The sequence below is a fragment of the Rhinolophus sinicus genome, linkage group LG05 (genome assembly GCF_036562045.2).
Source record: "Rhinolophus sinicus isolate RSC01 linkage group LG05, ASM3656204v1, whole genome shotgun sequence".
Taxonomy (NCBI): domain Eukaryota; kingdom Metazoa; phylum Chordata; class Mammalia; order Chiroptera; family Rhinolophidae; genus Rhinolophus; species Rhinolophus sinicus.
In genome coordinates this window covers 17,595,899-17,617,257 of record NC_133755.1, presented here as the reverse complement: position 1 = coordinate 17,617,257, position 21,359 = coordinate 17,595,899, and the positions used below count along the sequence as shown (strand labels likewise).

General features: G+C 48.9%; 1 protein-coding gene and 2 non-coding genes across 13 annotated transcripts; all 3 read right to left on the bottom strand.

The window, feature by feature from the left end:
* Window positions 1–19,511, bottom strand: AGBL5 (AGBL carboxypeptidase 5). 11 transcript variants are annotated; one of them, XM_019735358.2, is made up of 17 exons: window positions 19,332–19,511; window positions 18,827–18,949; window positions 17,762–17,844; window positions 16,129–16,389; window positions 15,760–15,931; window positions 15,275–15,438; window positions 14,532–14,709; window positions 14,077–14,255; window positions 13,202–13,658; window positions 12,524–12,693; window positions 12,051–12,186; window positions 11,189–11,391; window positions 10,330–10,544; window positions 2,980–3,135; window positions 1,675–1,787; window positions 614–744; window positions 1–248 (listed from the first exon to the last, which is right to left on the bottom strand). In XM_019735358.2, the coding sequence occupies exons 4-17, from the start codon at window positions 16,341–16,343 to the stop codon at window positions 77–79; spliced, it is 2,661 nt and encodes an 886-aa protein (XP_019590917.2). In that variant the 5' UTR covers window positions 16,344–16,389; window positions 17,762–17,844; window positions 18,827–18,949; window positions 19,332–19,511; the 3' UTR covers window positions 1–76. The 11 variants fall into 11 exon arrangements, 8 of the variants coding, with proteins under 8 accessions (XP_019590917.2, XP_019590918.2, XP_019590913.2 ...); XM_019735359.2 differs by having other exon boundaries at window positions 17,762–17,896; window positions 19,332–19,445; XR_002137674.2 differs by lacking the exon at window positions 19,332–19,511 and adding an exon at window positions 1,326–1,372 and having other exon boundaries at window positions 110–248; window positions 17,762–17,896; window positions 18,827–19,143.
* On the bottom strand, window positions 18,025–18,097 carry TRNAA-AGC (transfer RNA alanine (anticodon AGC)). The gene has a single exon. It is a non-coding gene; the product is annotated as a tRNA-Ala (tRNA).
* TRNAY-GUA (transfer RNA tyrosine (anticodon GUA)) lies at window positions 18,451–18,541 on the bottom strand. Its single transcript is given in 2 exon segments — window positions 18,451–18,486; window positions 18,505–18,541. It is a non-coding gene; the product is annotated as a tRNA-Tyr (tRNA).
* Window positions 19,512–21,359: the final 1,848 nt, after the last annotated feature.

The following is a 21,359-nucleotide window of genomic DNA, read 5'->3' as shown; positions in this document are numbered from 1 at the left end:
TCAGGGAGGGGACTAGCACATTTCTCACTGTGTTCCCCATCTTGTGGCTCTTATCCTGGGCATGAAGGTCAAGGCATCAGACCCGGGGAGAAATAGTGAGTGGGGGAGATTTCGGGACAAAACAAACCTCAGGTTGGCCCAAGGGCCCCCCGCTGTAACAAGTCCAGGACTGGGAGTCAGACAGACTACAGGAAATAGGAGAAAAGGCAGGGGCAGAGCGGGGCCGTGGGGGCCCGGCCTGAGGCAGCCTGCAACAGAGAAGAGAGAGGAATCAGGGTTGTAAAAACTCTGCCCCTCTTCTGGTCTGTTAGCCAGGGGTTGGGAGATGAGAGAGGTGAGTGGGTAAGGCTGAATATTGCACAGTCGTCTGACGCTGGAACCAGCCAGCTTTCCTAAGCCTTCCACCCTAATTAGAAGTTGTTTTCGTGTCCATTAGAGTGAAGACTGAGGCCATGATGGGGGAAAAAATCAGGGACTAGATTCTTAAAGAAAGTACATTTAGTCTTTTTTGGGGTCAAAGGGAGTAGGGAAGGAAGAAAATGATCCTGAATGGCAGATGTGGGAATGAGGGGATAGAAATGAGGTGGGCGAGGAACTGGACCCCGGTGCTCACCCTGGTGTTGAGCAGGGTCCCGGCTCCGGCTCATGGCTCTCCCTGGTCCAAGGGGTAGGGAATGTGGGGCCTGAAGAGCCTCTCATCCCTCTGCGAGTCGGCGGTGAGCCCCGGCCCAACCTGGGCCTAGCCTGTGTGGACAAGGGATGTGCTAAGAGGCTGGATTCTTCCAACTTTTTTGCTTCTGGAGTTTCCATGAGTAAGAGTGTAGTTTAGTGGTCAACACAGGTACAGGGACCTTGAATTCCTGGGCACTGTCCCTAGCTGAGAGGGTAAGGCAGGATAATATTAGGTTGGTGCAAAAGGAGTTGCAGTTTTTGCAGTTGTTTTTAACCTTTTAAACCACAGTTACTTTGGCACCAACCTAATAGCTAGAGAACTCTTGGATTCAATCTGTGACTGTATACTCCAAGTCTTATTTAACTAGGGGAGGCAAAAGGATCCAACGTTTAGGCAAAAGGATCTAGCATTTAACCTTCGTGGCTATACCATGGCCAAGATCTGGCTGAATACAGAAAAACGGTATAGAAAGATGCTCGAGGACTGGTAGAGCTTCCACAGAGCCTTCTATGCCTCAGCTCCTGCCAGAGCAGCTTAAGCTTCACCCATCCAGTCACCTGCCTATACCCAACTTTAGCCAACCTAGCATGGGGATCTGGCCTGAATCAGAGTTCGTACAGCTGTTCCTAGGAGCAGCAACCAGATGTATTACCTGGGGAATCCGGGACCCCTCCTGGCGGGAACTCTCCTCGGGCAGGTCTGGGCAGAAAGAGAGGAAAAGCTAAGGGCAGGGGCAAGCAAAGCCAAAGCTAGCAGGCTAAGAGGTTGGGGTATATCTGGAAGGGTCACTGGGGTTGGAAGCAAGCAAGAGACCTGGCTGAAGGGTATGGAGACACTTGGCAGACAGGCACTCAGAACCAGAGCAGCTCTGTGGCATGGTTCAGGGAGGAGGCTATAAAGCAGTGCTAGGCGTTTTCCCTCCCGCTACCCAGATAACAGTGCCTTGTTGGGCTCTGCCAGAGTTGTTAGGCTGGAGACTGGGGAAGGCCCAAAAGTGTTACCTGCAATCGGGTCCTGATACAGGGGATCCGAGGTCCAGTCCCTAGAAGACCTTTCCCAATCACCATGACAGCCTCTGGCTTGTCCCCTGAGGACAGGAATGAGCAGCTGCTCCCTAGAGAACAAAGGAAACTGATAAGCAGGGTAAGGGCCATGGAGAAGAAGTAGCTTATTTTAGATCAGGGTTTCTCAGTATTGTCAACACTGACATTTTGGGCTGGATATTTCTGTGCTGTTGGGGGCTGTCTTATGCCATTGTAGGATGTTTAGCAGCATCCCTGGCCTCTACCGACTAGGTGGCATTTCTTCCCATCCCTTCCCCATTTGTAACCACCAAAAAATGTCACCAAACATTGCCAGATGTGCAGGGGTGGTGGGGTTGCCTCTGGTTGAGAAACTTGGCATGTTCTAGTCTGGTCCAAGCAGTGGAACAGCAAGTTGGAGCTTCAATCAGAACACACTCAAGCTGAAATACTCTGAATTTCTAGACCTTAGAGCCTGTTCCAATCAAATGTATAAGCATTTAAGGATCAAGTCAGCAGTAACCAAGACGGTTGATTAGGCTACCCAGTGAAGAGAGTTTCAGGTTAGGAGGAGTGGGCCGTGAGGGAGGTGAAGATGCTGCACTGCTGGAGTCTTACAAATTGTTCCCATCCAGGGTCCCATCCAGGCCCACACGGCTGGGTCTGCAACTTAAAAGGAGCAGATGGCCAAGGTGGTTTCGTTTGTTTTAAGGAGGGTGTAGCTCACAGTGGCCCTTATGGGGGTTGAACCAGCAACCCTGGTGCTATTAGCACCATGCTCTAACCAACTGAGCAAACCAGCCACCCTGGCCAAGGTTTTATGTGGATGATAGGGTCACACACTTGCGGCTATGACAGGTAAAAGGCCTATGCTTTTTTCCATTCTTCAATTTGTCCAACGTTCCCCAACTCCTAGAGTTGGAGCTTGAGTTAAGTAGCAGGTAGAAAAGTCCTCAGGTCCCTCAACTATATAAATGAGGATTAAATGAGGTAATGTGCTTAGAGCATTGCCTGCCACATAGTAAACGCTCAATAAACAGTAACTGTTATATAAAGACGTTCATTCAATTCCATCTTCATGTACAAGGGCACGGGTATTAAGGATAATCCAGGAGGATAACCAATGCCTCTGGTCTGGAGTGGCCTGTATTATATCAAGTCAACAAGGAGGTCCAGGTCAGGTGGCAACGGAGCTGAAGGGAGTTCTTCCGGCCTGGTCTGCACCCTGTGGGAAGGAAGGAAGGAGGCTGGCCAAGCCCAGTTTCAGTGGCAGTGGGTACAGACCTGATAGGCTGAGTGAGTTGGGCAGTAGGCAGGAGCCTATGTTGCGTGAGGGGGCTGGGCTAGAACTGGCAGGCGTCGGGGATGGGGCCGGGCTGCTTGAAGTAAGGCGATAGGTCGGTGGCTGCTGCCGCCGTCTCCTGTCGTGGCCTCGGGGCTCTGAGTGGAAGGGGCATGAGCAGATAAAGGCAAGTAAGTGAGGTACTGTCAGTCCACTGCCCTGCTGGCTCTCCTTGGTCAGAAGATGCCTGTTTTCAAGCTTGCCATCACACCAGCATCCCTCTTCTGAAGTAAATCTAAGACGAGTAGAAAGACCTCTAATATTTATTCATTATCCAGTGCTCAGCCACTCCTCACCTCTCTGTACTTCCCAACCTGCTCCCCCACCGGTCTACCCATGTGGCAGTTACTGAGCTTGGCTTCTAGAGCATAGCTTTCCCAGGTTCTCCTCTGACCTCTCACTGCTCCTCTTCAACTACTCTTCCTGTCCCTTAACTGACACTGTCCCCCCCGCCATTCTGTCCTTGGTCCTCTCCTGCTCAATGTACTTTAAACTCCCAAATCTCCCTCGCGCCCTTTCTCCTGAACTACAGTTCTAATTGTCCACTGGGCATTTCTGACGGACAGTCTCTCATGACGGAAACAAAATTCATTTCCTCCCACCCTTCCTTTTGTTCTCCGTATCTTGGTGAAGAATCTGTAAGAAACATTGTTTCCTCTTTCAATTTCTCGCTCTCATTTAGATTTGTGTTTAACCAAATCGGGACAATTCTACCTCTGCCTTCACTTGAGTCCCTCCTTTCTTCTCCTTTGCCATTGCCAGTGTCCAGATACAGGTCATTAGCTCGCCTTCAGGCTTTTGGAAAAAATTCCCCACTGGTCTCTCTCTCTTTACAATCCATCCTTTATGCGGGTGCCAGAAGTTGTTATTCTAAAATACAGACCTGATCAAAAATCATTTTGGCTCAGGCAAGGGGGAGATACGGAAGGTCTTTTAAAGGAGCGAGTCTAAACCTTTTCACATGGCACTCACAGCCCTGCCGACTGTGGTTTGTGTCTACACACCCTCGGGAGGGTGCCGACTTGATCCTTCACACCCTGTACTACAACCCCTGTGGCTAGTACTAGCTGTGTGGTGCCTCTGCAACGTGTTTCCTAGTGAAACTTTGGGTATCTTACAGGTCCCATCTCAAATGACACCTCTGTGAAGCCTCCTTGACTATTACAGGTAGAATTGTTCTCGCTTTATTGTCATTTTCTGACTTGGCTAGTAATTGTTTGTAGTTTCTGTCTCCTTATTAAATCAGTACATATTAAAGGACTTGAAATGGTGTCTGGCATATAGTAAGTACTCAATAAATGTTTGCTGATATTCTAATTAGATTTGAGTCTCTTGAGGGTAAGGATTTTCTCTAACACTACAATCCCAGTGCCTATAAAATACTGTCTAGAAAACAGAGACCTTAATATTGTTTACCTGAATCGCAGACACCCACTACAGACCTTAAGCTGGCTCAGTAATCTCTTGTCTAAGGGCATATGGTTATACGCTACGGGGCAGCAATCTGGTCCATTCCTTGTGGCTAGAGCCTCACTTTACAAGTTCTGCAAGGTGGGGCCCAGTGGCATAGACAGTGACTGGGTGGGGTGGGGAGGCTTTCAGCTTGGGCAGGTTATGTCCTCATCACAGAGGGACAGCAGGTGCAAATGCTCTCAAACTGCACAAGCTATTAACCTTCACGGAGCTGAATTAGGTGGGGGTTCCAGGATGTCAGGTGACACCTAACAGCAACATATGTTAGATGTGAAAAGCCTCCAACTTAGGAAGGAGGTGACAGTAACTTCATCTTGTCTGGCTACACTGAGTAGAAGCTGGCAATAACAAGGCAACTTCTGGAAGGTCCCAAACCAAATTTTAAAAAAATTGATACTTTCATGAATAAGGACTAGAAAGGGAGCAATCTCAAGATGGAAGCTACTCTACAGCTTTGAGGAGCTTGCTGAGATGCTGGGTACCAAGTAGAGTCTAAGACCACAGCCAAGAGTCTGAAACAACCAGATCGTAGTGGGCTAGTAAGAGCTGGTACAGCGAAGCCGACGCACAACAGAAGTCAGAGAGTCAAGGCCACAGTGAAATAACCTGAAACGTTACCCCCATCACCAATGACTTAGTGATACTGTAGAATCCGGACCTGGGTAATCCTTTGATTAAAACAGGCCTGTCACTATTATGTCCAACTGACAGTGTGCACTAGACATAAATAATGAACTTGATAGAGGGGGAAATAGCAGCTTTCTAGGTGTTCTGAGAAATCTCCATACATACGGTAGGAGCATGCTGAAACCATGTTAAGGGATGAAGCCTCACCCACCCCAAAAAAGGATGAGAGCACAAGCAAGAAAGCAGGCGAAAGACTTTGGGACACTTGTAGGTTCTGGTAAGAAACTGCATGACACTCAAGAAGGTATAAAGTGAAATAGGCAAATAGTTTTTAAAAAGTCAGTTTGAAATGTAGGGATGCTAGGAAAGGTACTAAGGATACAACTCAGGAATCCTGCCCCTAAAGAGTTTCAGGACAGGAGACAAGGTCTGGTTTAGGGGGCAAGTCTGATCTGGAAAGTGTAAGGCTTTTAAAGATAGCATTTCAATCCTTACTGAGAAGGCTATCCTAAGATCTGGCCAGGCCTGCCTATAAATTTGGCATTGTGAGCCCACAGCCGTGTCTCATGTTTTGGCTTTTGGCCCCCAGTAGAATCCAGGCGTGCACAGTTCCCATTGAGACAAAAATTAAAGGGAGGAGCCCCAACTCTATTATTTCTTGGTTCTGAGCTATAGAAACAGCAGCTTGAGACTGAGTGCAAGTGGTATGTGATCAGCTCTGCTTCCAGAGCTGGTGAGGTGATGCTCGATGGTAATCGGCCATAGGCTCCCTTTGGGGTGGTAGGACAGTCCTGGGGCAAGTCTGAGACGAGGAGCCCGACTGACCTCCCACTGTGTGAATGTGAGTGGATGTTCTAAGGCCTCAGTTTGGAACAGTTATGTGACTTGTGCCTAGGTGCTGCATCGTCCCCCCAAAACAACTTTGGAACTGCCCCTACATGTAGCACCCCAGATCTTCTTTAGCCCCTAGGACTGCAGGCCTCATTTATGCCCTCGGAGGGGTGGGAAGGTGAGCTACGCATTGATGCAGTTCCCAACTTCCTGCCTTTTATTTGTTCAGCAAATATTTGCTGGTCATTTAATAAGTGCTGGGCATGGTGCTAGGTGATAAATAGATGTGTGAGGAGGCATTTCCTGCCATCAAATACGTTTCAATCTGTTATTTAACATGAAACTTGTTTGCAGTAAAAGTGGGGAAGGTGCTGGAGGACTCTTCCTGTGTTCTTTGACTAACTTCTCAAAGGAACCTCCACTCACCACTGGCCTTTAGCTGCTCTACCAAAAGCTGCCTGTCAGCTGAACCAAGGCATTGCACAGGCCAGGAAAGGGTTCTAAAACCTCAGGTTGAACTGCGACTTGGGAGGGATGAGTGGTGGTGATAGGACGATAGCTGAAGACTTTACACTTAAGTCCCTTGTCTTTGACCCCAGTGTCCTGGAGGCTGGGTAGGCTGGAGGGCAAGGGCATGTTTCAGTTATTGAGACTGTTGCTTGAATCCAGGGCCAGGAATAGGATGAAGCGAGTGAGGTATCTAAGGTGTACAACGTAGGGAGATCCTTGCCTGACCCTGAGAGCAAGTACCTTCCTAAATTGCGTGTCCTGGGAGCCTCACTGGCCACCCGCCAGTCCTTGCCCTGTTTTTATCAATATACAACCAATAGGAGAAGCCGGTTTACCTCTCCGCCCTCTCCCCAGCAGGCCCTCCTTTGAGCCGTCTCCATCTGCCCTTGCACCAGTTAGCTTGCAGACGTGACTTCCCTCACTCCGTCATTGTATTAGCTATTCCCAGTGGATCTCTCCCTTCTCTGCAGCAGCAGCTACTGATACTGCTGGCTGCGCTTCTGAGCCAGTGGGCAGGAACTTGACCACGGACCTGGGAAGGTGGCACTCAGGGCCTGTTTTGTAGCAGGGGAGAAGGAGGTAAAGCAGATCCTGAGGACGGTTAGGGGGTGTGGGAGTCAAGGCCTACTCGGCGGCTCCTCCAGCCTCCTGCCCTAGGAACATTCCTGTTCATCCCAAGTTGGCTACTCGTTGGCCTTCTAAAATGTCATCCCCCAGCATCTGAGGACAGAACCTAGCAGACTAGTTCCCTGAACCTCTGCCTCAAGCTTCTGAGTGGGCTGCCTAGATCTTTTCTGAAATTTTCTGGATAGCCCAATCTCGTTTTGTTCTAGCCAATAAAGGAGAGTCACTAATTAAATGTATACTTAAATGTGATACAACTTTTATACATTAGTGGAAATTTTCTTACATAAGTCAAAAAAAAAAAATCCTTCATCAAATCACAATGCCAGTTTTGGGATTGGAAAATATAGCTTTATAGTTAGATATCAGAGGTCCGGGGGTCGTGTTCTTCCTGTCTTGGAAGACCAAGTATGTCTAGAGGTGGCAGGGGCCAAAGAGCCAGACATGTGGAAAAGGAAATGTCACAAAGCCACAGCAGATAGATCACACTGGACAAACAGAAGTTGTCCCAAGGGTTGAAAACACCAAGTCCAGACCCAGAGTCTGCACCACAGGTCCTGGTCCCAGGTGAGGGCCAGTCCCCCGTCCTGGACTCATATCAGACACTTGAAGAGACAAAGCAGCACAAACTGCAGCAAATGCCAAGGAGAACATAGGAGGCAAGATTCCCAAAATCTGCTCTTTCAGCTCCTCACAGTATTCCTGTTTGGTATTATTAGTAAACCTTTCCTTGACCCCCTGACTTAAGAGACATAGTTTCTTAGTTCTTATAAATCTTTATTCAAGTCCCTGGGGTGTCAGTACTCAAACCATCTCTTTTCCTGCTTCTTGGCTCATTCTCCTGGGGAACATAGGGTCTCATTTGGTTTACCAGCACCTGTATGTAGACGACCCCTAGAGCCAACCCTGAGTCACCTTTCCTGCCTGCGGGACTCTCCACATAGATACCATGCCATCCAAGTATGTGTAAACTAGACAAGCTCATCGCTTTCACCCAACAGTGTCTTAATGTCACCAGGACCTCTTCAGCTTGTAGCCCTGAAGCTCTCTTAGTTTGTCTCTCTTCCACCGTCACTGAGTCCTGCCACTTCTATTTCTGGTTCTCTCCTTTCCAGACCCTGGTACAGGCGCTGGTCTTCTCATGTATAAACTACTCCAAAGATCACACCTCCCCTCCCGGCCTGATACGGTTCACAGACCGCTCGCTCATGTAAGCCTTTGGTTCCCATCATTCTCAAAAGCACAGCCATTCATTGCCATATGTCTCATTAACTCATAATCTTGGTTTTCAAAACATTTCAGCTCCTTCCTCCCACCTCGCTTCGCCTGATTTCCATGGTGAAGGGCTTGCCCCTTTCAGCCTGCTAGTACAGCAGGCTGTCCTCTCTATAGCAGCTCTGGTCCTGGCTCTCATTCTCACCTCTGGAATGTTTCTGTCAAACCATATACCACTACCCATTCTTCAAAACCGTTTCTCAACTAAACATTATCATTATTTGGGTAATTTAATTCCTGTTTATCTATGACAGTGGCTCCCAGGTCGCCTGTATGTTTATAACGTGTGTGTGCTTTTACGTTGTATCTCCTAGTAGGATCTGAATTGCTTTGTACTGGCCATGCCTCTTTTCTATTAGTTATTTGGGGAAATAACAAAGAACCAGAATTCATGTCCCTCACGCCAGGAACTTTAAATAGAGTTCTCTGCATTGGGAGGATATTTAAAACTGCCTAGAATCCTCCAGTGAGGACCTAGAAAAGGCTCTTTACTATCTCCCTTTTGTGTAGACAGGGAAGGAGAATTTATGATGCTAGATTCCTTCCTAGGAACTATGAGTTAAGAGGAAAAGAAATTAGACGAAGAAAAACTTTATCCAGATTTAAGATGGGCAACTCAAGTATACCAGAGCATGAAAAGACAGTTTGAATAACTGCCACTTAATAGTTGTGTACTCTTGGACAAGTCACCCATAAATAGCCTGTTTCCTCATCATAAAAATGGAAAGCCATCTATCCCACAGGGTCCTCGTGAAGATTACATGAAATGTATATGATGCTATTTTGTTCACTGTTTAATGTTATTTACATATAAGGCATTGTTACTACTTTAATACTCTCCTTCAAACACTGAACAAGTGTCCTTTTCCAGGGAAGACAGAATCGCAGCATATAAGCAGCCGTCACTACGATATGTGTCAGAGAGTAAACATCTCACTGGTCACAGCCGGGAGGGACCGCTGCTCTCCTCGGGCTGCTCTAACTCGTGCAGTCGGGTTGCCAGGGCGCTGAGCCTGTGCATGTGTCTGGTCTGCAGCACAAGCTCTGAGGCGAGCTGAGTAGCAGGGATGGGCTAACAAGGATGAATGAGCACAGCCCGAGAAGCAGCAAAGCTCCTGGGGCTAGCTACAAACCTCCATACGCAGGGAAGATTTCTGTAGCCCAGAAGTCAGGTACAGTATTGACTTGTGGTTTAGTGTAGTTCTGGAAGTGGCACTGCCAGTCTTCCCACTGTAGCCTGGTCACTCCCCGGGAATGGCTCTGGAGTCTTTTCCTCTCCTTCTTCCCTGAAGGACCATCTGTTTCTGGTATCCACTTTGACCCAGAATCTCTTGTATTATCAGGCAGGGTCTCATCAGGCCAAACTAGGGGGACTGATGCAAAGTGGAGCAATTGTGGCCACTGCTGGAAGAGGCTAGACTGTTGCTTCGTAAGCCTAGAACAGAAGCTGTCTGCAGTTCCATTTTTCTTTGGAAGAGCTGGAATCTTTGATTTCACTTTCTGAATTGGCTCTGAAGCCAGGAACAATTTCAGCCCACAGGACCTTGGAGAGGATTCTCCATCATTCTACAGTGTTGCAATTTGGATTGTGAGGGCATTTCCTTACACTGTCTCCAAGAAGACAGCCTGGCACTGTTCTTGAAGTGGAGGCTCCATGACTCAGTGTGGCCCTGCTTCAGCTAGTGTTTCATCCTTAGAAACTTCCCTGCCTCCCAACACGTGCTGAAGCCCAGATTCCCAGGACTGCTGCCTATGCCACACACCATCCCACTCTGGAGCTCATGCCGCAGGGAACACCAAGGTCGCAGGAGAGGCTGCAGATTCCACTATGAACTAATTTTATTGATTCACCCTTTGGTCCCAGGCCAAGTATATATCTTCAAGCTCTCACTTCCCCCAGCAAAGCCCCAAACAACTGAACACCGGTTGCAGGGGCTCCCAGACTAGCTTACCTCTCACAGGACCCAGCACCCGGTGGCTGACCTTTTGGGTGCTAGAGCCCAGGGCTGGCAGCCCTGCAGGCCGACTGCCATGAAAAGGAAAGCTGGGGGAGTTCTTCATCTGTGGAGAATTTTGTTGGCTGCTGCTGCTCCCACCAGCACTTGTGCCAGTGCTAAAACTTCGCGTGCGGCTCAAGGTATTTTCAGAGCAGGAAACAGGCAATCCACTGCAAAGAAGCAAATGCTAGTTAACCCTGGGCTAGGGAGATTGTGTCTCGAGCCTTTCCCCATCGTCTGATGCTCAGTAAAACTTCCCCTCTGCGGTGAAAAGGCCGAGGGATTCATTCTGAGGGAGGAGGAATTCTTGTCGATGGATAAGTTATCTAAGCTGGGGCATACCAGCTGATCTCAGAATGCCGAGGAGCCCTTATCCACACACACAGGCTCCTGCAGAAAATATACCGAGAGCGACAAAGGCCGTGCCTGGGCAGCTTTAACTCTCAGTGGAGTCCCTCCCCTCTTATTGCTGTGGTGCTGGCCTTTGGATCCCTCAATCAGTCATTCACAACCATTGGAAGCTGAGCCCTGCCCACACCCCACTCCAATTATATTTGATTTTGAGCAGGGCTCTGGAGCAAGGAGTCCCCTGACCCAATTTTCAGATATTTATGAAATATGCAGCTCCAGGTAGAAGGGAAGAGGATCCTAGTCTCAAAAAATGAGCTAATCTTACTAATTTTAATTTACCCTAAAAATATTCACCACGTGGCCCTTCTGGAAGTAGGGAAGGAACATAAATCCCCAGGAACTCCTCACTCTACAGCCTGTTCCACTTTCAAACGCATTGTCCCTCCCACCCTGATGGTCTTACTTGTTACACTTGGGCGGCGTTCGGGAGCCTTTCTTCTTGTTGACAGCCGCGTTCACAGTGCTGCTCAGGCCTCGGCTGCTGCGCACATGTCTGAGCATCCAGGCCCGGAGGTTCGTGAGGCTGCTGTGCTCCGAGAGCACGATCCGGGGCCATGGATTGCATTCTGCCATGTCCAGAGCTGCAATGGCCAGAGCTCGGCCCACCTGTGGGGGAGTCGTCCAGTCTGGCTCAGTGTCTTGGTCTTCTAAACCAGGTTGCTGTGTTGGGATGGGGTGCACAGCACAATGGAAGGAAGGAGAGGCCAGGCCACAAGTTTCTTCAACGGGTACCCTAACTTTTGTGCCTGGACTGCTTATCACAAGTAGATGTAGACCTGTACCCTAAACCATTGCTCATTTGGGGCCCATATCCATGTGAGCTGGGGCAAGTGTGCTTTCTGGCTGGTGCCTGGAAGTTCTCCTACCAGAAGGCATTTGATTCTCTTCTATAACCCACAGCTCTTTCTACTCCTGTGCGCCCCTTAGGACACCGGGGATCAAGACCACTGTAGAGGGTGCTGTTAGCCCAGGAGTGAACTAACCCAACAGCAGCAGGAACACAGCTCAGAGGCAAAGACTCTGACCCGGATGTGCCGGGGACTGTGTGTCGGGGAGGGAGTGTGTGTTCTCAGAAACAGCGCCCTCTCATCCTTCAGTGCTGTTACAGTCCGCGGCCTGCGCCTGCCGACTCAGGAGAATAACCAGTGGGGAGCTGCTGAGGCGCTGGGCCTCTCTCCAGAGGAACTTAGAGTCAGGCAGCAGGAATGAAGGCCCTTCCAGACCTTGCGGTTCTCCCTTTCCCCACTTATCCCATGTATTCATACCTGCTCAAACAATTCCACAGTGTATCTGGAGGGGAAAGCCGGCGGGGGAGGGGGGCTGGCACGCCCGTTGTCATGGCAGGCGGCAGGGATGCTGTTTACTGAGCGTCCAGTGTTGTAGTTGCATTCAAGAGTGTAGCTAAGACACAGAGAGCTTTATCAGTGTGCTGTTTGGACAGATTTAGGACAGAACCATGGGGGCCAGCCTAGGTAGTCTAGAAGGTAATCACTTGGAAAAAAGTGGACATAAATAGAAAGTCCTAATCCCCAGCCACCAGCAGCTGACCTTGGCACTGTATCATATACCCAGGAAGTCCCAAATGGGTGGAGTCCCAGACTAAAGACGATGATAACACTAATTGTGAGCTCGCCTTTTGAAAAGTCTTGGGCCGTCCCCCGGCCCTAAACCCTCTGGACTGGGTATTGCTTTCTTTATGGAAACTATTTCGTCAACCGTATCCCAGTTCCCACCGAACCTGTGGATTATCCCTGAGGCTTTGTAGATTGCAACCCGACCACTTCCCTCCTTAGACTGGCCATCTCGGCGGTCTCGGGCGTACATGTTCTTCTCTGAGAAATTGCAGCCCTGGAAGTCGAAGTGGGCGGAGTTCAAGGAGATGAGCTTTGGATACAGCATATTTTCCACCTGTTTCGGGGGAGGGAAAAAGCAACTCAGAAGGAGAACCAGACAAATAATGGACAAGGGCAAGAGAGATGGCAAACATGGGGCCACGTGACTTAATACACGGCAGATACCTTCACAACCATCAGCAGTAGTCAGCGTTTCTTGAATTCTCACAGAATGTTTGACATTATTTTCAGGTGTTGGAAAGGTACAATTCTACCTCTTTTTAAGCTCTTAGCTTCTTCTCTCCAGTAATACAAAATTGTCCTCCTCCCCTGGTTTCCCAAACTCTCAAAAAGAAAAGACTACAATGCCAACAGCTTGCCCCTCTTTCAAAGGTCATGATGTTATGACTGAGACATATGGCCTCAATGCCATCCCTTCCTGCCCCTTTGATGCTTGTTCAGTAGTTCACCCTTTCCAGCCCCGGGCCTTCCTGCCAGGTCACCTTCCCTCTGTTCATGGCCTAACCTTCATCTCTTAACCTGCCACACTTCGCACATGCACGTGACATTCCGTGGACTCCTACCTGGGTGCTCTCATCGCTGAAGCTGTTCCCATACATGAAGCAGCCCCTTTTGGAAGCATGTCCGTGCAGGTCCACATAGTAAGCAACACCACTCTCTTTGGGGGGGATGGAGTCGGGGGCTGGCTGCTCAACCTCAGTGGACGGCTGGGGCATAACCCACACACTGTGGGGCTTCTGTTCTGCTGGCTCGGTCTGTGTGCAGGCTTCAGGGTTATCCCCATCCGGTGAATGCCCAAGATGAGCTGCATTGTGGAGATTGTTGGCTTTCTCCAGGTCCGAAAGGGGAGCATGAGGAGGGAGACGAGGACTGTGCTGGTGCTCAGAGGGATTCTGGGAGTTCAGACGGGAGTGCACGTGGTGGTAGAGAAGCACAGCTTTCGCCCCGTAGATGGCTGGGTGCAGGACTGCATCAGGCTTCAGGTACTGACGGTTCAGATTCACTCCACGCGAGTCTGTGCTGTAGGGAAACAAGGACTGGAGCGGGGTCTAGAGGGCTGGGCCAACAAAGGAGGCACTAGAGTAGATGCAAAGAGACTATGGGAGACGGACTTACATACTGAGAGGCTGAAGTTCATTAGGAAAGAACTGAGGCCCTCTTCATAATCTGCTTTCATTCCTACCACAGTGACCTAAGGAGAATTCCCTCTACCCAGAGGCACCCGCAGTTACTCTAGCTCTGCTCCTTCCAGAGAGTGTCACTAGATGGGATCCCATTCCTTCTGGGGTCACTACATGATTAGCTGGCCTTGTCCTTGTTGGGGGTACAAGAGGATTGGGAATATAGAAGTTAGAGGAGAGGCTGATAGTATTTCACTGATATGCAGGGCATGAAGGGGACTAGGGGGCAACCCACACAGGCTGGGGAGGCTTCTTACCGGTAGTGGCCCCGGACCACACCATCGGGGTTCAACATGGGAATCAGCTTAAACACAAAGAGGCGACGTAGGGTTTGGGCCCGGGGATCATCAGGTCGGAGGATGAAGTCCAAAAAGCCATTGAAGACAAAGCTGGATGGAGTCTCCCCAGGGTGTACCCTACTGCTTAAGAAGAATATCTGAGGTGGAAAGGAGAGCAGTCATTAGGTCAGTTCCTCTGTAGTTCCACTGGAACAGTACACAGGGCGGTGGGAGTAGTGGTGGTGGATGAGGCAGGAATAGCCACTGGATTTGCAGCTGGCTGAGTTGGTAAGTGGAGTGGAACTGCCACACTTGCCTGAGAATACAGGCTGAGGCTGTGTCTGAGACACCTAGAGATAAGGTGGCCTTAAGCGATCAACAGTGCCTAGCCTCAGGAAAGGCCAAGGTCCTACCTTTACACTTTTCCCACTCACCCTCTTGCCTGTGAAACAGAATGGTCGAGGGGTGCTGATGTCAGGAAATAGCTGCTCTAGACGGGGCTCTCGATCTTCTCGAAGCCCGTGGCAGGAACTGACAGTTAGCAGATCTACACGAAGTCCATCCAGAGAATAGCAAAGGACCTCCCGGTGGTAGTAGATGGTATCCCGGGGGCTGTAGGGAAAAGACTCCTTAAGCCAGGAGAAGTCCCTAAAGTCCTAGCAGGAGGTGGTCTTTGTCATGAGTCCAGGACTCGTAGCTTCTGGTCCTTTACTGTAACCTTTGGGCCTTACAGTCCCTCACAGTGTTAAAGGAGGTGCAGGACTTGGGGGGGGTCTGCATTACCAGAATGCAGACTACAGGACAGGATGAACTTTGTTTCTCCAATGTACGGCTCCCTACGATAGGTTACTTAGCATAGACACAGAACTGCCCTCGGTGGGGACAGTACCAACGTGTGCTGAGCAATGGCAGTGCTGGCTCAATTCTGGATAATTGATGGGGCCTTGAAAAGTATTAAGGCCTTGAACTGAGCAGGTGGTGAGTAGCGTGTAGGTGGCGGTACGCTGAGATCAAGGTCACACAGAAACATTTGTCAAAGGTACCTAAAGCCCCACATTCTCTACAGAGAAAAGAACTGATGAGGTTTTGATTCAGGGCTCTTAGGGCAAGTTCCAGAAGTAGCAGAGGTACTGTCTGGTCCAGGAGTGTGTGGTACAAGTAAGAATGGGGTTGGCACCTGCTATGGGTAGGGTGGTTCTCCAGAAAGCGCTGGTCTAGCTGGTTTAGCAAATCCTGGCAGTCACTATAGGAGAAGGGGTAGCAGAAGGCGAAGAAGGTGGTGGTCCCACGGCCCTCCACGAAACGGTGAACAAAGGATAACACAAACTGTGACTCTGTCATCTGAGGAGCAGAGGAGGAAAAGGGAGGGGCAACATGCCATCGGCGTCAGAACTAAGATCCTACTGGAGTCACCAGCTACTGACCTCACACCCTGTCACATTTACCAACTTCCCGCCCTCTGAGACTTTCTGTACGTCAGTCAACAAACTCCTTCCAAGAGCTCCTTCCAGGCTTCCTGAGGCAGGGGCTTATCTTGGACTCCAGCTAGCGCTGCAGGGTGTCCTGCCTGCCTAGTGCTCTGTATCAAGGGTAACTCCTCTTTCCTGTCCCTCCTCTACTTTTAGCACCCAAGTCTTTCTTTCCTCCTCACAGAGAACTTACCTCAAAGGTGGGCCGGTCTCGAATGCGTTCCCAGCGTGGGCGGGTGGGCAGTGTACGCACAAAAGGGGCCATGCCCTGGGAATACAGCTTACTTTGCTTGTTCATGTTCATAATATTGATCTTGATGAGTTTTCCTGGAGATCCTCCCCGGACACTGAAGTAGAACCACGACCTGAGGGCCAGAGTAGGAAAGACAGGTCATTATATACAGGAGGGTTGGAGACGGGATATGTGGCAGATTCATAAGGAGGCAGGAGGAGGATAGGGACAGGGAAGGGTAGGGTACTGGTATGACCTATAAGGCCAAGGGCTAACTGAGCTCGATTTGGGGACACCCCCTTCTTCCACTCGCTCTTACTTTTCTCTTACCTGTTGCCATTCTCAAACTCTGTTTCAGCACAGTCTGGCCGGGTCCATACATTGAACTCGTAGTCAGGGGAAGAGGCAATGCTGCTGGTGGGGGCTGATGCCCCGCCTGCTCCTCCTTCCCCATCACTAGACACAGATTCCACTTTCTCCACGTGGGCAAGGTTCCCGGAATCAAAGCGAGAACTGAACAGCAATCCCCCACAGCGCAGCTCCATGGTGGGGCTGGGAAAGCATCCTCCTGCCCCACTCTGGCCCTGAGAGCTGGAGAAAAATGGGGAGTCGGGTAGGGAGGAGAGGGAAGAAAAATGAAAACAAGTTTCCTGGGTCTCTCTGGAGAAATGAGAGCTACTCTTCGCGAGTGCCTTATGAAGCAAGAGGTCCCCCCCCCCCCCCCCCCCCCCCCCCCCGCTCAGAAAAGGTAGAAGCGGCCTTCCAGCAAAGGCCGAGAGAAAGCAGTATTCTGTCCCCACACTAAGGGTTATTACTGACCTAAAAGGATCCCATTTTACGACAGCTTGGCTATTTCAAAATGAAATGCTAGACTTTAAGCTTCTTTGCAGCCCAAAGATTAGAGAATATAGTTAGAGAGGTCAGATTGCCCAAACCTAGCCAAGATACACCCACCACAACGCATGGCCGTTCTTAAAAAATGGGCGGTTCTGTATCTGCTTCCTAGATTGCCTCCCCACAGTCCAGCAGAGCAGAGTGGAGAACCAAGTTTCTAAGTTTAAATGGGCAGCTTCCTGTCTCCACTCCTCTGTCCTCACAAGAACTGACCAGGCATTCTTCTGTTGCTCCCCTGAGCCCTGGAAGGGTTGGTTCTTCCTTTTTTTTACTACCCGATCCCTGTTATGGAAAAAAAGTGTGGCCTTTGCCAAGTCAAAGGAAACTGGGCAGAAGCCATCTGCTTACCTAGAGACTAGCTCAATTCCAGTTAGGGCACAAGTCTTTCCACCCTTCTCCCACCCTGTAAGCACTGGAGTCCCTGAATAAGCTACCCCGGCAGTTATGGGTGAGTAATGGGTGTTCTGAGCACCCCTAAAAAAGTGGTTGTAGGGAACTACTTGGGGGCAGAGGGGTGGCTTCTCAACCTTCGATTCTGAAGGACCCTTACACTGACCATCTTGCGCGGAGCAGGTAGGGACTTGGAGGCATTGGATGGGTGGAGACTGACTCACACTCCAGGAAGGGCGGGAAGGCAGGTAACAGGGGTCAGACGTGAGGCCACTGGAGTGGGGTGGAACCGAGGGAAACCGGGGCTGAGGGGCGGGGTGGGCCAGCCGGGTGGCGGCGGGGCGGGGTGGGATTCCAGAAGTGCCACGGGCTGAAAGGGGCTGAGAAGGGGGCGGGGCCGGGGTCGGCGGGGCCGGCATTCCACGCAGAGCCCCTCACCTCTCTCCCGGCCGGTGATCCCGCTCCCTTTCCCGCTAGCGAGGCGCCACCTCGGGCCCCGGCACCCGGGCCCTCCACCCAGGACCCAAACAAAACCCGAGCGCCGTGGTGCCGGGACCCCGCTCTGCCAGGAAACAAGAAGTCTTTCGCCTATTGGCCACGGGTACGGCTGGCTACCCGCCCAGTAAAACTCGCTGCCATTGGCCAGTACGTAGGGGTTCCCTCGCACGCGAGCGGGTACCTGAGCCAGTGCCGTTTGGGGGTTCGGATGATCGACTGGGCGGGAGGGTTCCACCTGTGCCTTCTCAGAAGACGGTTAACGGCCTGCCCATCGGGAGGGGGAAAACACAAAGTTACCAAGAAAATTGGAAAAGACCTGCAAAATAAAAGGATAACATAAAGTTAATCGATGTCTGAGTTGCTCTACGTGTATCACAAACACCTAACCGGCTCAGTTTATCTTCCGCGGGCCAAGTATCCTGCGGTGCATGGGCAAAAGCCGAGTGGAGGATGCGGGCATCGATCCCGCTACCTCTCGCATGCTAAGCGAGCGCTCTACCATTTGAGCTAATCCCCCAGTTGTGGTTCTTGCTCTTCCCTTTGCCTTACAGGTTGTTGCAAACTGTCCTCTGACCCGCGGACCTACCTCCATTCAAAATATTTAGTACGAGTATAGTGGAATTGTGGGCAAAATTTTTTAAAAGTAGGCATGTGATAAGTACACGTAAGCAATAGTAATAAAGCCTTATTTAAAAACACCTGTTAATATGTTTGCATTTAACCCACAATAGTTGTACTGTACTCTGATCTCTCACTGCATATATATTTTACCGAACACCGGTAGTGCTCATGCAAATTCAGCCGGCCTTCGGGTTAATTTTTCCCCACAGGCTATTTGAATTAGATAGAGGTTAAAAAGGTTATACGAAGTCCTTCGAGCCGGAATCGAACCAGCGACCTAAGGATTGCCGCTTATGTTACCCACTACAGTCCTCCGCTCTACCAACTGAGCTATCGAAGGCCCCGCTGTTTTGGCTTGTCGCGAATTCCCGTCTAATACTTACCGGGGCCGCACTACAGACACCGACAGATTTTGGGGTTCTGGACCCTCTACCTCCTAAGAAAGCTCAGCCGGGCCGAGCCCCTCCGGGCAACACAGAATAGATGAAGCCGGAGACATAAGTGCGAGCAAAGAATGTTGCCAAAGGACCCGCTTCCCACTCCTGGACGGAGGAAACACAGGCAATACACTTCCTTTCCGTTTCCCTGCTTTCTACAAAACAATACAACACCGCCCCACACTCACCCCCCGCGATGGCTTCTATAGGGTTGCGTACGCTTACAGATCCCGTCCGCAACCCTGAGCTTATGCCCAGCCTTGCCAAGGGAGACCGGTGTGCACTCGTGCTCCAAGAGGCGAAAGCCCCGTCTGCAAAACAAATAGCTTTTGCTATTTCTGCTCCACATTTCCCTTCGGTTCTCTCGAGACGCCAATAAAATCCTACTGCTCTCCTGATGTGAAGGACATTTTTTTCAGTCAGTTAACCAAAGTTTTTTCAGGATGTATTCGTCCTGACTAGGGTAAGAAAGATACAAACCACGCAGCTGCAGGGCGGCATAGGGTCCCGCCGCGCGGAAACCCGGGACTGGCTGACCCCGCCAACTGAGGGGCCCAGAGCAGGGCCACGCCCACCCTGCCCCCGCCCCTACCCGGCTCACGCTTTCACCTCTCTTTCCGGGGACATGCAAAGCCAGTCTACTACCCTTTGCCCACCAGAAGTTCCCAGTGTTTTAAAAACAAAGAAACCAACCTAAAACCCAACTCTGTGAAGCCTTGCTTTGTAGTCTGGCGGGATGTGTGTGCAGGGAGACCTGGCCTCCATTGCCAGCTCTTTCGCCAACTGCTTGTGCTGCCTGAAGTCCCTGTTGCCCTGGGTAAACCCAGGTCAGGTGATGGTTTCAAGGCCCTAGCAGCTCACGTTTTACGGGTTCTCCAGGCTGAGCTTTAAATCCGAGGTCTCAAGTCATTGAGCACAGCAGGCTTTACGCCCACCCACAGAGCAGGAGGGTTAACTTCATTCAGTCGCTGCAAATGCTACCATTGTGTACCCAAGGCATTAGCTTGGCGTGGTTTTCTCGGCACGGTGTTTAGCTCTCTCTCTCTCTCTCTCTCTCTCGCTTGGAAGCAGAAGTTATTCATGTTGCTTTTTTTTTTTGAGGGGAAATTCAGGTAACATAATTAACAATTTTAAAGTATGAACAATTCAGTGGCATTTAGTGCATTCACAATGTTGTGCAAATTACCACCGATCTCCGGTTTCAACACTATTTTTTTAAATCACCCTAGAAGAACATCCCCTACCCTTTAAGCAATTACTCCCCACCCCCATCCCCTGGCAATCACTAATCTGCTTTCTGTCTCTATAGATTTGCCCATTCTGGAGATTTCATTTAAAAGAAATTATAAAATGTGTGACCTTTTGTGTCTGATTTCCTTTACTTATAATGTTTTTGAGACTCATCCAAATTGTAGCATATACCAGTACTTCCTTTTTATAGCTGAATAATATTCTGTTGTATAGATATACAACTTTGTTTACTCATCTGTTCTGATGGACATTTGGGCTATTTCCACCTTTTGTTTTTTTATGAACTATGGTGCTATAAACATTCATTTACAAGTTCCTGCGTGGATGTTTTTATTTCTCTTGGTATATACCTAGGAGTGGAATTACTGGGTTTGATGGTAATTATATTTAACTCTTTGAGGAACTGCCAAACTGTTTGCCACAGTGGCTGAACCATTTTATATTCTGACCAGCAATGTAGGAGGGTTTCAATCTCTCCACATCCTCACCAACAACTTATTTTCCGTATTTTTTGTTATAGCCAATATTTCAATTAATTAAGCTCAATTAATTATAAGCATTTTTCTATACCATTAAAGAGTCTTTGAAATCATTTGAATAGTCATTTCCCATCCTTAGGTTTTACCAGTTTATTGAAATATTTATCTTATTGCTGGACACAGTTTATATCCAAATTTTCATTGTTAATACTGCCACAATAAAAGTTCTGGTACATAAATCTTTGTCCATATTTCTGTTTACTTCTCTATTCGCCAGAATATATTTTTAGGAGTGGAATTACTTGGTAAAATAGTATGAAACTTTCAAGACTTTTGATAAATATTACCAAATTGCTTCCCAGAAACATTATGTCAATTTCTATCATACCATTCATTGAGTATATTATCACTTAAAAAAACATAGGCAAAAGTAAATGGTATCTTACTTTAAGTAAATGGTATTTTACTTTAAATTTGCACTTTTTTTAACCAATGAAATGGACTTCTTTTCAAGTCTATTGTTTATTTGCATTTCTTTTATGAATTATGTCTTTCATCTATAATTTTATTCTTGTGTTTAGCACTCTTCTTACTGATTTGTGGTTCTTTAACATTAAGGATATACAGAGGGTGCCAAAAAAATGTACACACATTTTAAGAAAGGAAAAAACTATATTAAAATAATGCTGACGGTAACCACTTTGAGCACCTCTTGTAATTGCAGAAGTCAAACATGACTTCTTGCTATCGGTATATATTATTACAATTTTAATAGTTTTTTCCTTTCTTAAAATGTGTATACATTTTTTTGACACCCTCTATATTTATAAGCTTAACAAGAAAATGGAAGCCATGATCAACATACCAACTTGACCTAACAGATATACACAGAACATTTCACCCAACAGTAGTAGAATATGTATTCTCATGCACTGGAACATTCTCCAGGATAGCCTGTATGATAGGTAAAAAGTTTCAATAAATTTAAAAA

What these genes read in the sequence shown, in the direction of transcription:
- AGBL5 (XM_019735354.2), bottom strand. Translation starts at nt 18,987, where the DNA reads ATGTGGAGCAGAAATAGCAAAAGCTATTTGTTTTGCAGACGGGGCTTT. An exon ending in TCTGTTTCACAGGCAAGAGG is followed by an intron (nt 14,256 to 14,531) that starts GTGAGTGGGAAA and finishes TTTCCACCTCAG; the next exon opens with ATATTCTTCTTAAGCAGTAG. An exon ending in CAACTCACTCAGCCTATCAG is followed by an intron (nt 1,788 to 2,979) that starts GTCTGTACCCAC and finishes TTTGTTCTCTAG; the next exon opens with GGAGCAGCTGCTCATTCCTG.